A 15,071-nucleotide genomic window follows, 5' to 3' on the forward strand; every position below is an offset into this window, starting at 1 on the left:
ACTAATACTACAGTTTATTACAGAAAGGGTGCAGATTTAAATCAGCAAAGGTAAAACACAGACATGGCAGGGTCCAGGGGAGACTGAGCAGATTTCCAGGTATTTTCTCCAGAACTGAGAAGTGCTCAGTTCTCCAGCAGCAGTGTAATTACCAACCAGGAAAGCTCAACTCCGTCTTGGTTCTCAGGGATTTTTTTGTTTTGATTTATGATTTTAATTGTACCTATTTAAGTGGTATAGTGTGATAATTTAATACATTATATAATGTGCAATGATACAATCAGGATAGTTAGCATTCCCATCTCAAACTTTAAAAAAGAAATTATCACATAGACATAGCAAGACAAATACCTCAAGTTCTGTTTCATATATGGATGCCAAAACAGTCTAACTGAATGTAGAATAATGATTAATAGTGGCTGGGAGGTGTGGTGAGAAGAGATAGAGGGAGATAGGGTAATGGGTACCAAATTATGGCAGGATAAAAGTAATAAAGTCTAATGTTCTACATCACAGTAGGATAATAGGAGTTCATAATAACTTACTATATATTTTATGGATAACTAGATGAGGGGAGCTTGAAGTCTATAAAAACAATATAATGATAAGGAGATGGAAATGTTAATTATTCAGACTTGATTAGTACACACCATATACTTGAAATATCACACTGTAGACCATGAATATGTCTGTATATTTTAGTGGTGGTAAATTGTGTAACCATGAAGTGCTTCACATGGCTGATCTTAGTTATTTAGTCTCCAACCTTCCCCCTGCACAGAGATCACATGGATAGCACCAAACCTCCACCATAAATTACTTTGTTGGCAGCGACTATATGGCATGGCCCAGGTCTCTAGCTAAAGAGAAACATTCTGATCCAGGAGAATATTTCAAGGGTGTGAAGTTTATTTCCCAAGAGCAAGTGAAGAGGCAGCTCTTTGAAACATATAGGGTTTGAATATCCCCAGCTTGCTGAGTTAGCCTGTTTTTTTTTTTTTTTTTTTTAACGTAGAGAATAAAGCCTTTCTTTCCCTTTAAGAATCCTGGTTCTATGGTGGTTAAATTACAATATCACTGTGCTGACATCCACCAAGCCTGCATCTTAGAAGACATTACAATCTCTGCTCTTGACCCTCTCAAAGTAAGCTCATGGCCTGCATGGAGGGCACAAATCTCATGGTTGAAACCTGAAGGGTATCTCTCTGAGTAGGAAGCTTTAGCCTACAGGAGAAGAGAGAGATTTAGAAGGAAAAAGCTCTGTATCTGATGCACATCTAAATGCACACACATTAAACACACAACAAAACAGGATTCCTTTCTGCTCTGACAATCTCTAATTGAAGAGCAGAACATTCATTTTAAAGCATGACAGGTGAAAGGCTTGTTTAAAAATATAAATAAACATTAATTAGCTATAAACATGACAGCCACAGACTTGTTTCCTGCTGGGACCATCTGAGAGGTGGGTGAGAAACAGCTGAGGACTAAATGCTATTCACTGTGTTACAAAGCTCTCTAATGGGCTCAACATCACCCTTAGTTACCTGCAAGGCTATATTTAACCAGCCTCCTGCTGGCAGAAAAAGCACTGCCACTTACTCCAGACTCTGTCCTTTACAGGGAAGACTTCCACTGGGTCCAGATTAACTCTCGATCTTTAATGTTGGAGATTAATGGCAACACTGCCCAATGTCTGACTAAAGAAAATATTTTCTGAGTCACTAGGAAGCCATTTTATGGTAGCTCAGAAGTTCTAGCTATTCCAGATGCTACTCAGGCATTTACCTATTTGTGGGTGGATTAATATGAGCTCCCAGGATCAATGAGAATGTGGGGAAGTGAGAGAAAACAGTACCCTGATAGTTCTGGGGATTGCTAAAGACCAGACAAATCATTGCATTTATAGGCAACATGGTAATATTCACAATTGTTTCATCTATCTACCCATCCGTCCTTCTATCCATGCATCCATCATCCATCCATCCACCCATCCATCACCCTGTCCATCTGTCCATGCATGCATTCATCTGTCATCCATCCATCCACCCCCTCATCTGGACAATCACTCATTTGCCCATTCATTTACACCATGTATGTGTAATCATTATACTAGGGGACAGGGATACAAAGCCAATTTAAAAGGAAAAGTCTGTCCTATTCTTACAGGAACACAGTTAACTTTGAAAGAAAGTGGACTCATTTCTTCAAATATACCAATATGATACTACAGGGTGTAGACAAAGGCCCATGCAAGGTATTGTTGGAACACAAATGAAGGGTTGAGTCATTTTCTCTCAGGGCCATAGCAAAGCTAGAGACTGTAGGTACCACCATTTGAGCTTAACTTGAAGTAAAAGAAAGAATTTCCCCTGGTAAAGACCTAGTAAAGCAGAGAAATATTCTTTCTTCAAAAGGTATTTAGCCATCACTGACCTTTTTGGTCTTCTTCCTTGTAAAATTGGAGATATGGTGAGTTTTCTATTCATGGAGTCACTGCATAGGGTAAAGGAAAGGAAGCTTTTCACTTAACTGGTCGCAAAAACTTATCTGAAATCTCCAGACCTTTTTGTAATGTTTTTTAATTTTCTTGAACCCAGATTTTTGCTCTTTCTGTTTGCTACATAGTCTGGATTTTGGATGCAAAAGCCTGAACACAGCAAATTTTAATTATTCATACACTGGAATATTATTCAGTAACCAAAACAAAAAAAAAATCTGAACTACTGATATACTTCAAACATGGCTGGATTTCAGGAACATTATGTTGAGTGAAAGAAATTGGACACTAATGACTACACATTCTGTACTTAAAGTTTAAAATCAGTAAAAGTAGTTTTTGAAGGTAGAAATTAGAGCAGTTTTTGCCTCTAAGGAAGGATACTGAATACCAGAGTTAGGAGGGAATGTTTAGATTAGTGGACACATTCTATATCATGAATGTGGGTAGTCACTTATATGTATTCAGGACCTGTGCTTTTTACTGTAGATATACATTTATGAAATTTAAAAAATGTTAACAATAAACAAATACAGGATTACAGAGCTTTAAAATGCAACTAGGAGACACAGAGACTGCCCAAAATAAGAGTGAACAAACTAAAGTGCTGCAAGTCAAATGAAAGAATACATCTTTGCCAAAACTGAATAGAAACACTGTAGAAGATGTGTTTAGAAGTCAGCAAAACCAAGTCAAGAGATAAAACCTGCCAACAGGGAATCCCAGAGGTACAGACAAGCTGAGCAGTCAGCTCATGGGAGGCATTGAACCCATTCTTCTTTGTGCAGTTCTCTATTAAGGGTCAGGAGGTCCTTGGCCAAGGAGGCAGTCAAGAAGAGCTTTGGTAGTGGAAGAAAGCTCTTAGGTTAGAGTGAGCTCCCAGGGAGCCAGGTGGACAGCCTCTTCTGAGCTGCCATGTTGCAGCTGGCCTGGCCCTTGGGCTGCTGTGAAGAATTGGCGCTTCAGAGTTAGGAAAGGTATTGATTCTCACCCTCTGGGCTCTGGCTATGTGAGTGTGTGTTGGTAAAAGGATTTCAGTGCGCTTTGAAGAGCTCATTGATTTCCGTTTACAATGCACAGGAACTGGGCTGCCTTCTGCCATGGGAAGGGGCTAGTATATTTTTTCTTTTCTTTTTTCTAGGGTCTGTTGAAATGGAATTTTTAGCTACTTAAATTATTTTCCTGGTCTTCTTTTACCCCTCTGGCATGTGTTTTTAGTTTAATCAGCTTCTTTTTAAAAGAGACACAGAAGAAGAAGGGGAAAGTGGATAGTGTTTCCCTTCATAAACCCTTGTCTCCAATAATTTCAGAATGCTCTGGCTCATAGTTTATTTTATCTGTGCCATATTCCTCAGAAGTGGTAGAAGAACAAGGGTTATTTTTGCTTATTTTCAATGCCTTTTGCTAAGGAACTAAATCTAGAATTTTTTTTTTTTTTGTGTGTGTGTGTGTGTGTTTTGTTTTTTGGAGTGGAAATAAATAAATGAATAAAATTTGACTCTTTATATTTATTTGCAATTGTTTGTATGCTATTAGAGGTAACAGTAAAACAATATATCAAAATCCACATTTGGGTATATGTATTTTTATAGACACAGATAATCTACATTTAAGTCAATTGCTAAACACTTTTGAATAAAGATATGTTGAAAAACAAAGGGCACTCTTCATTTTCCCTCACTTAGTATCCTCAATGCACCTTCTCTGTATCACAGGGGCTGGAAATCTGGTGTCTTCCACATACCACAGGGAAGGCCATTTAGATTTTTCAAAGAGGTTTAAACAAATTTCGTATTTTTCATGGGATGGAATGAGGTGAGAAGGTGACGTAAAGGGGAAAATTAGGGAAGTTGCCTGGATCAGTGTTTCCCTTCAGCTTTTAGTGAAAGTGCCTCTCACCAGAGCTGGGAGAAAAGCAGGGTGTGAGGAGTGGGAAAAGGAGGAAAGAGATGTTTGGAGATCAGGCCAAGGAAGCTAGCTTTCCATGAGGCTGTTCTCCATTAGGGAGGGCCAGAAGTCAAAACAGGCTTCAGATGTAGACTTGGAGAGGACCAGGAGGTGCTCTGTCTGCCTACCATGTACATCCCAGGAGAAGTGATTAATGAGTAGAGCAAGTAGCAATGATCCTAGCCAGTGGTGTTGTCCATAGGGCTCATAGTTCTGATACCATAAAGTGAGAGTTGTCTAGAGCAAAGCACGAAACATCAAGGCAACCAACAGTTGTCAAAGATAGGAATACAAATCAGGAAGCTGGGGTAAGTCTCCTTTCCTAGCAGGGTAGGTCTGGTGGTGAGTGAACACTCACACTCCCCTAGCCTGAGAATTCACTTTCACAACTTGGAGAACTATTATATTTTGGAAAGAATAGTCTACATTTTATCTTCTGGTAAAAACAGAGGTTCCCAATAACCCATCTGTACTGATAGGACTTGGCATACAAAATGATAGTTTAATCCTTCTACTTGAGGGCTTCGGTACCTGCCACTGAGCAAGACAGATGCAAAGGCCTCACCCACACTGACAGGTTGCAGGATGATGTCTTCTGGTGGCATCCAGGCTGCTGCTTCTCAGCTTCAATGTCTGCAAATGGGAAAAGGAAACTCTTTTCACTCTTGTGGTACCTGCCAGCGGCTCAATGGACATTGCCCTCTAGAGTGTTGAGCTTACTTCTCATAGACGGCTGGCCAGGCAGAGATGGAGAGCAGAAAACAGCTACTCAGGCCAAGCCAGCAGTTCACTCTTAATTTTATTGATAACTTGAAATATAGCTCTTTATTGTGGAGCCAATGTTTTATTTGGGGAAATTTTTGAACCCCAATTGATCAGAGTTTGAGATTTAACATGTCTCTTTTTAATGAGCAGTCAAGGGTAAGTTGCTTAACTTCCTTTAACCTTAGTAGAGGTTGAATGTCGGCTGTAAAACTTGCATAGTATTTTCCTTTCAAAACTTTTAATTAGCAAATTATAGATGTGTGTAAAATCTTAGCATGGTGCTGGCACATCACGGACATCTAAATAAATAGCAAGTGTTAATATTATTATGACTTACCAGAAGAGTTTTAAATATAAAGCAAAGCCACCTGTTAGACTATGTTTTTGTATTAGTTTGCATGAGCTTTTTCAATGTAATTGAAATATTTTGGAAAGAAGGACATTAAAATATACAAACCTGGGATGGCAGAAAACCTCCTCTACCATTTTATAGTATATAATCAAGGTTTTTACTGTGAGAAGTTTCATAAACTAATTATTGGCTCACTCTGCTGAGTTTAATATAAAAGTATAATATTTAATTTAAAAATATAATATTCTTTTCTAAGACTATGTTAGAACTTTGGTCCATATGGCCCAATTTAAGTGAAAGACTCTTTTGGGGGAAAAGGGAATAGATCATTAAAACCCCCTTCAGATGCTTGTAAGCAAAAACTCTACATGTGTCTCTTGTGGTTAACCTCACCTATGACTAGATGTTGCTAATAACTCAGATGAAACATTTACCAAGGTGAGAGTATAATTGGCTCTCTATATCCCTGTGTTTCACATCCACAGATTCAACCAACTGTGGGTTGAAAATATTCAGAAGAAAAATTACATCTGTACTGAACATGTATAGATTTTTTTCTTGTCATCATTCCCTAAACAACTCAATATGTAGTATAATGTGTATTTATGAAGTATTCACATTGTATTTAGATATTAAAAGTAATCTAGAAATGATTTAAAATATTCAAGCGAATATTTACAGGTTACATGCAAATACTGTGCTATTTTATATAAGGAACTTGGGTATTCATGGATTTTGGTATCTATTGGGAGTCCTGGAACCCATACCTTGCAGATACCTAGGGACAACTATGTGGCAGTTGACAAAATAACTGGGAAATAGAATCTTGTAAACTGGGCTCTTGGAAGGTAATTGAACATGTCACCAATATCGTTCTCTCATAGAGATGTTTACCCCATTCAGGAACTTGGACCGAATGCTGTCTGCACAGTATGGTGAACAAGTGGAATCTTCAAGGCTTTTTTTTTTTTTTAATTTGATAACCTCATTTTATTTTTTAAAAAGACAAAATAGCTTATCTTAAGGTTCATATCAGACTATCTTACCTTTAATGTTTGGATTTAGTGTCTGAAGGAAAAGAAGCAGTTTACAGAAATGCATTCAATAAATTTACAGAGTAGAATCTAGTCCAAAAGAGGTTTTTTCCTATAACCAATTTTTCCAAAAAAGAAATGAACAAAAGTATACTTATGTCAATGCTGAACAATCTACTCTTTCTAAAACATACTTTTGAATTATAATTTGTGTCAAATGCAATATGAAGAAAGTTAAAATGCCAATTTACTAAGAGTAAAAATGTTTTCTATCCTTAGTTGATTTTATTTCAAGACAGGGTCTCAAGATCCTCCTGCCTCAGCCTCCTGAGAAGCTTGGATTACAGGTGTGAACCATCACATGCTCTGTTGTAAACATTCTTGAGATTCAAGGCTTTTTAATAAGCCTTGTTTGGTTTAATTAAAAGTGTTGCTTTTTGGGGTTGCCACCATATTCTCAGGAATTTGTCTCCTCTCAGCTCCAGCCTTTCCTTCATTTTCCCATGGCAATGGTATGAATAATGTAGTGGTTTGCTGCTGGGCAAGAGGAATGAGACCCAGATGTCAGGAATGGAAAGCACAGCAGTGCAGAGCTGGCAAAGCAAATGAGTAAACACAATCAGGGACAGGTGAGCCATGGGGAGCAGGAGACTAGTGAGGGAGTGGTTTGAAATAGGATGGAGTAACCTCTTGAACAGGGGCTAAGTTAAATTGCAGAAGATTCAGAATGAGATCAATGGAGGAAGAGGAAGAATGAAGGATGAAGGATGAAGACCACAGCGATGTGGTCCTGATCACATTCTTGGCTGAGTAAGAAATGACGGAACTCATGTTTGCATGAATTAAATTAGCCTTGCAATTTAGCTCAGAGAGGAATTCCATAAAAAGGTCTTAGGAAGATGTATAAGAGCTTGGTTTCAAAACCATAATACAATCCAGCCATATACTTGGCTGATGAATAAAGTGAGACACAGAAAGGGGAATCAGTTTAGCCATGGATCAGAAGTTTGAACCTAAGTACTCCTGCTCAAACAAAACCAAATTAAGCTACAAAACACCTTTAAATCTGCATATATTACTATGTCCTTGCCTGGGGAAAAGCATGATCTTTGCCTATTCATTTAATCCTGAAGACCAGGTATCATTCTTAACCTCTTCCTCCTTAGCCTCTAATCCAGCCAGTCTCCAAACCCTGTAGATTTTACTCTTCGCTCTCATAACATGTCCTTTCTGTACATATTTTCTCTACTACCTTAAGCAAGGCTTTTGCCATCTCTTGTCTGGCCTCAGTCCCTCCAGTTCATTCCTAACACTCCTGATCTAATGATCTGAGTTTTTCTCCTCCATGCTCAAAGGCTTCTTCAGCACCTACAGAATGGCATACCAGTGTATTAATGGTCTGCCTACTACTTATATACTTAAGAGCCTATCTTCTTTTATTGTATGCTCTGTATCTTGAATTATTGCAGTTCCTCAAATGCATAGCTCATTTCCCCCATTTTCCATTTACTTGGTAGTATTTATCTTTGGTATAACACCCTTATCAATCCCAGGACCAGGACAGCATATGCCTTTGGGATACCATTCATTTGATGTGCAGTGTGAACACTGCCCCTTAGATGTGTGCAACATGTCCTTAATTGGATTCCCAGAGATGCCCATGCTTATCTCTACGTTAGCTCTCCACTTGCTTTACAAACAACCATCTGTTGGCTTGCTGGATCATCCCAACAAAGCTTCTGGATGAGGCAATACAGAAAAATATTTTAAAACATTGCCTCTGAATTAGGGCAAATTGAAGTTCAAAAATTTAATAGCACAATTGATAGCAGTGCAAGCTTGGGAAAGTTATTATTTTATCTAAAATTTGTTGTTCTTAACTACAAAATGGGGACATCTACTTCATCACAGCATAATCTATATTATTATATGTAAAACAATTTATATAACACCCATCATTTAAGTTTTTACTATTGCATAATTACTAGGTTATATTTTTCTTAGGTTTTAAGCACAGTATCTGGAAGCTTATAAATCTTCAATAAATTAATTATCATTATTGTTGTTATGGAGGGCAGGATTGTGTTATATTAAAACTTTAATTTCTCCTGCCATATAGCAGCTCACAGGGAATATTAGTTGAATTAATTGACAAGTAAACAAGTTGGGACTATTGATTAACCTGTAGATATTAGAGAGCCCTTACCAGGCACATTTTCTATTAACCTGATGCAGGAATTTACTGGAAGAACATATCAGTATTTTATCTTCCAGTAGAAAAGAAATAGCTTCCTCAACTGGAATAACGTGATAATTTGTCTTGTAATTGCCCCCTGCAATTTGGAGGAACACATGTTTCTTATAATTAACAGGCATTTATTTTTAGGGATGTCATTGGAGCAACAAGCAGAACAATTCTCCTTCTCCTTCATTCTGCACCCTCAGAGGCCACTAGAACTCGTGGGGCTTAGCAGTGCTCATTCCCCAGGTGAATAGGTCTATAATTTGTCATTTACCTTAGCTTTTCAAGTCTGTAAGGATCTGAATAAATAAATAAACAAATAAATGAAAGCTCTTTTTTTTTTTCCAGTTGAATTCAGCATTTAAGGCATGCCTGTCACCAAGCCGGCAAAACTTCAGCTTTATTGAGAAATCTGTTGCTAAGACACAATCTGAATTTGTTTGCATACTTTTCTTAAAAATGTTGGGTATTTATTCACAAAGAGGAACTGAGGTATAAGAAATAAAGGTTGGTAGAAATTTCAGGATGGGAGAAGATTAAACCTCAAACTATTTTATTGGTTCCTGTAGACCAGGAGTTCTCAAAGGATGGTTCTGAGACCAGGGCTATCAACATCACCTGGGAACCTGTTAGAAATTTGGATTATTGGGCTTGCCTCAGACTTACTTGAATCACAGAATTGCTGGGGTAGTGCTCAGTTCAGTGATCTGCTTTAACAATGCTTCCAGGCTCTCGGATGCCTAATACTGTTTGAGACCCATTGCTTTAGAGTCCAGACTAGAATATTATGAAAGCCTCATTAATCAGTGGAAATGGCAAAAGGGGAGACTATTCCCTTTCCTGAAAAATCCTGAGATAACCTCACCTGAGGCAGATACCTTGATAGAAAATATTTCTTTTAAGACCTATCACACCTACTCTACTTTACTGCTCTGAGTTAATTAACTAGGACCAATATCAGCATAAAAACTAGAAATAAGTACTCACTATGACCTAGGAGGAAATAACTTGCATACCAAAAGAATTATAAGCTTTTGAAAACACATCATCAGAAACATGGCAACGTATGTACAAATGGATTCTAAGGGTACTTTACTAACAAGGGCAGAACAGACTGCTGGATATTGACTGCCTTCATCGGTATGAATACACAATTTAGAGTTAATCTGTGAACTTTAACAGCTAGTGGTGGATCTAACAGCTCAATTTGTTGCCTGACTGAATATTGTGCTTGACAGTATCCTACATTCAGTCAGGTTGAGACGCTAGAGCTCCCTGGCATAATGGGAGCAGGAAACCAAAGTTTTAGGGAGCTGGTGATAGGTACTGAGTTTATATTGTAAGACCTGCCCACCCACCTTTCTTCTTTCAGAGGGCTTGAAAGATAACTCTATCTACCAAGATAGTGAAAATACACAAGTGAGCAGAGCATCTCCATCCATGAAAAACTCTGTAGTTATCTTTGAAGGCCAGAGGGATGCTACCTTTGAGACGAGGTCTTTTGGGGTACCAGGGATTGAGCTCAGGGGCGCTTGGCCACCGAGTCACATCCCCAGCCCTATTTTGTATTTTATTTAGAGACTGGAGACTCACTGAGTTGCTTAGCACCTGGCTTTTGCTGAGGATGGCTTTTAACTCGTGATCCTTGTGCTTTGGCCTCCTGAGCCACTGGGATAACAGGTGTGCACCACTGTGCCTGGCTAAGAAAAGATCTTTGATTTTCATATACAGTATGGAATCTCTGAGTAACACTTAACCAAGTGGTAGCACTTAACCATCAAAGATAAGATTAATACATAAATTATCACAACCCTCTTTATCCCAGATAATACTTCTTGTTCAAGCATCTACTTTCACTGATAATTAATGTAGTTATTCCAACTTTCTTTTGTTCATTGTTTACATAGTATATATTTTTACTTTTAACTCATCCATTAATCTTACATTTAAGATGGATTTCCCATAAATGGAATATGTTTGATATTGCTTCTGTATCCAATCTGACATTCTTTGCCTTTTAATTAGTATATTTTGTCCATTAACATTGAATGAAACGTGATATGTTGAAACTGGGATTTATAATTTTGGTATCTATTTTATAAGTTTAATTTATTTTTAGCATTGTCTATTACAATTTCTCTTGTATTACTTGAGAATTTTTATTAATCAAATTTATCTATGTGTGAACTAGTACTTATGTTCTTTAAAAAAAAAATATTGTCCACTCTATTATTTATAATATCCATCTTTAATTAAACAGAGTCTACCTTCAGATAATATACTGCTTCATGTATACTATAAAGACTTTGTAGCAGTATATATCCACTTTATATTTTCTGCTATTTATTTTAATTCATTTATTTTTCATAGGCTATGACCATTCTCTGCATTGTTACCACACTGCTTTAGACCATCCATTATGTTTTAAAGAAATTAAAACCAATAATGAAGGGAAACTATTTTGCCTTCATGTGTTTTATTTCTTAGTGCTTTCCAAATGCATTGATTCAAAGAGACTGTGGCTTTTTGAAACCAAAATGATCTTTGGACCCTCAAACTTTTCCACATCAGGAATCAGAAAAGCTCAGTGCTTGAACTCAAAAGGGGCTGTATTCTTCAGTAACTTTTTCATGTATGGCCAAGAAGGAAAATGGAAAACTAAGCAGATCTCAAGGGTAGAGTAAAGATCTATAGAGAAAAAAATACTGGTGAGCTGCTGATAGGAGCAGAATCAGTTCTTAACTAGCCAGCCCTGCCTGCAGATCTAGGCACGTCCCAAGTCTGCCTGGGAGCGCTGCAAAATTGTTTTGGACAATAAACTGCCCTGTCTGTCCAATTTAGTCCCTCCAAACATGAGTGTTTATTGGGGATATTGTTTCATTATTCAACCACGTGTGTAGATGTTTGGAAAGCACAAGATTTGCCTTTATTATTTAGGGATCAGAAGTTATGTTTGGAATATAAAGACTGAAATGAGATCTTGTACTGAAAGTCAGTTACTGTGATATGGTGGAACATTCAGTGTATCTTCCATGGGGAGGAAATGAGAGCATTTGTCTGTAAGATGGAGGGGAGCATATATAGTTAGACTAAAACAAAAAATGGTCATAGCACTTAGCTTTTGTTGCTTAATAAACCACCCTAGAATTTAGTGGCTGAAACAAAATCTATGCATTATTTTTAATGGTTCTAAGTGAGAGTCATCCAGGTAAACTTGATAATTTCCCTGAAAGCTGGATACTGTAAGGTGGATTCATTTCCTTGTCTGCTGTTGGCTTGATATCAGGTAGGAAAATGTGGATGTTGACAGCATGCCTCTCATCCTCCAGCAGGCTAGCCAGGGCTTGTTCACATGGCATTGTTGCAGGGTTCCCAGCAACATCAGGACAATTAACTTAAGTGCAAGTGCTATATAATCTTCTGCTTGCATCATTATTATTGGCCAAAATATGCCTTATAGCTCTTAGTGGTAATGGAGCACAGTTTATTGTCAAGGTGCACATGTATGCAGACCTGGAAATAATTTATGGTCATCTTTCTAAATTTTATTATTTTTCTTACTGTATAGGAGAAATTATTGCTACTATAAGATGATAAGATTGGCTTTGATGACAAGAGTGACTTTGATTGATGGAATGTGAACAGAGATGATGTTCAGTAAAAGCTTTAACAACCATTGCATGATTCTAACTTTGACATTCTTGTTCACTCTACCACAAAAATAGCATGTCCCAAATTAGGGCTTCTCCTTTAGCTTATATCCTAGAATGAAGTCATGCAGAGCAGTGTCACAGCTGATCTGTAACATGAATAAAAAATAAACCTTTGTTTGGAAAGCCATTGAGTCTTAGTGGTCATTCTACACTACACAAGAACCTAGAGAAAAAGAGTGATTTATTAACTTCTCTTTGGGTATATTTGATCCTTGATTTAAAAATGGATCTCTCCTATTGACTTTTTAAATTATTTAAAACTCTCATATATATTTTAAGATGCCCTTGTTCCTATTTTCTCTTCGAGCTCTGACCCTGTCTCCTCCAAGTCACAGGGAAATTTCTCAAAAGCAAAATTCATGACTTCCATTTCCTCACATTCCTAAAATCCCTGCAATCTACATTCTTCCCTGATAACCCCATCAGTGTAACTCTTGCCAAAGTCACCAGGGATCCCCACATGGCTCTTCTGCTGAGTAAACAGTAACTACCTGAGCAAGGTGACATTTGAACATTTAAGAAACCAGAGAACCTGACCTGGATTTATTTTCTCCTATGGCTGCTGCAGGTCTTCTGTGATTTCCATGGCCATTCCCAAAAGAAGAACGTGTTCCTCTATGGTTGCAGTGTCAAGGAGACCCTGTGGCAAGCAGGCTGCACCGTGAGTGCATCTACTCTCTTGGAGGATGTCAGCTACAGGGTGAGTCACTGGGGAAAAATGACAAAACATACTTTATGACCAGTCTTACCTTTGTGACCTGTGTACCACCCATTTTTTTTGTTTGTTTCTAAACAATCATTTTGGTTTCTTTAATGATGGGGTAGTATACAAGAAGGTGGGAATCTTGTGTTGAATAATGGCTTACTATTTGGTTGCTTTGCCTCTGTGTTCTATGACATGATGTGCAATAAAGGTCATGATAATTAGAGACAGGAAGCTTAATTTTAATACCTGACTTTACAATTATTAACTGTGTGACTATGAGTCATTAACGTTACCTCTCTGAACTACCATTCTGTCATCTGTAAAATGAAGATAATAAAAATACTGCCTCTATTACATATATTATGGAAGGAACACAATGATATTGCATACAAAGGACCTTAAATAAGTATGAAGGGCTAAATAAATTAAAGGACTTAAACCATCAACAGCTCTCTATCTGAGCATTCTATAACAAGCAGAGCAGTAATCCATTGAAACTAATTCTATTTTATCAGATTCCAGTGTTTAGAGCTTCACTGTTAACCCTGAACCAACTAGGAAATTAAGGAGGAATAAATAAGGGAGGGCTCTTTATTATCAGGATAAAGAAAACAAGCCATTGTTAAGTGAGCAAAATAAAACTGGCCTTTGTTTCAAATTCATGTTGAAAAGGAAGAAAATTAGGGTGGTGCTTACTGCTTCTAAATCTGTTCTGAATATTGCAATTTACTGTGTATGAAACAGCTTCATACTCAAAATTATTAGCTGTCTTAAAAATGGCAAAAATCCACCAAACTATTCTTCATCTGGAAATACTTTCCCTGTTCCTTGGATTTCTTCTGCCCTTCTTTACCTATGCCCATCAGAAATTGGCTGCTGATGATCAGCACAGTTATCCCAGGGCTATTATTGCAGGATCAACAGTTTATCTGCAATGGCCTCTTTGGTCTAAGACTCAACCAGAGTGACAAGAAGCTTAACTACTTAATCTTACCTAGGAAACTGGTTTAGAAAATCAAAATATTTATTTGAGCAGCTCATGACAACCTGTACAAAAATTTCTCTTAGGCATAATTTGCTTTGTACAACAACAACAACAATAACAAAACCCCCTAACAGTATAATCTGAAATATAGTCAGTATGTCCCTTACCACTCCTTTTCCAAGAGAAAGTAACGGTGTTCATGGATGATTCCCCATACCCAGTCAGTGATTTGAAAAAATAGAAACTTAAGAAATCTCCTGTAAAAAGCTGACATGAAATGGGGCAGAGGCTAGGTATCATTGTCAATTACAGTATGGATTATTAGCCGATGTACTTCAATTTCAGTAAATGGATCATGCTACTTAATTAACAAACTTGATGAATACTCTGAGGCCTAGTATGGTGTCAGGTAATATGTGAGGCATAACATGACAGGTGGATATGCCAAAACCTCTGCCCTTGAGAATAAACACAGTAGTGTTTAATAGCAGTGCTATTTGAAAGACTTATCCTTCTGAGCATGGTGGCACATGTCTGTTATCCCAGCAACTGTGAAGGCTGAGTCAGAAGGGCTGAAAATTGGAGGCCAACCAGGGCAACTTGGACCCCATCTCAAAACAAAATGTAAAAAGAGCTGGGGGTATAGCTCAGTTTTAAACCATCACTAGGTTCAATTTCCAGTATGAAAGAAAGGAAGGAAGAAAGGGAAGAAGGAAAGAAGGAAGACTAGTCCATCTGAACACTAATATGATCTATTAAGAGGAGTGCGACAGCTGCCTGAGTCTCAGTTTTCTCTCTTGTCAAATGAGAGGGTAAAAGTTTAAAAG

The 15,071-nt window shown here is 37.6% G+C and overlaps 1 protein-coding gene across 6 annotated transcripts in view; it reads left to right on the plus strand.

Moving 5' to 3' along the window:
- The window catches only part of AGBL1 (AGBL carboxypeptidase 1), a 798,986-nt gene that overhangs the window by 416,489 nt on the left and 367,426 nt on the right, over nt 1-15,071 (plus strand). For all 6 annotated transcript variants that reach the window (XM_081290638.1, XM_081290637.1, XM_081290639.1 and 3 more), the window contains exon 20: nt 13,122-13,253. In XM_081290638.1, the coding sequence (XP_081146764.1) occupies nt 13,122-13,253 (132 nt within the window). The remainder of the gene's footprint in view (nt 1-13,121; nt 13,254-15,071) is intronic.

The sequence above is a fragment of the Spermophilus citellus genome (genome assembly GCF_964194105.1).
Source record: "Spermophilus citellus genome assembly, chromosome: 4".
Taxonomy (NCBI): Eukaryota; Metazoa; Chordata; class Mammalia; order Rodentia; family Sciuridae; genus Spermophilus; species Spermophilus citellus.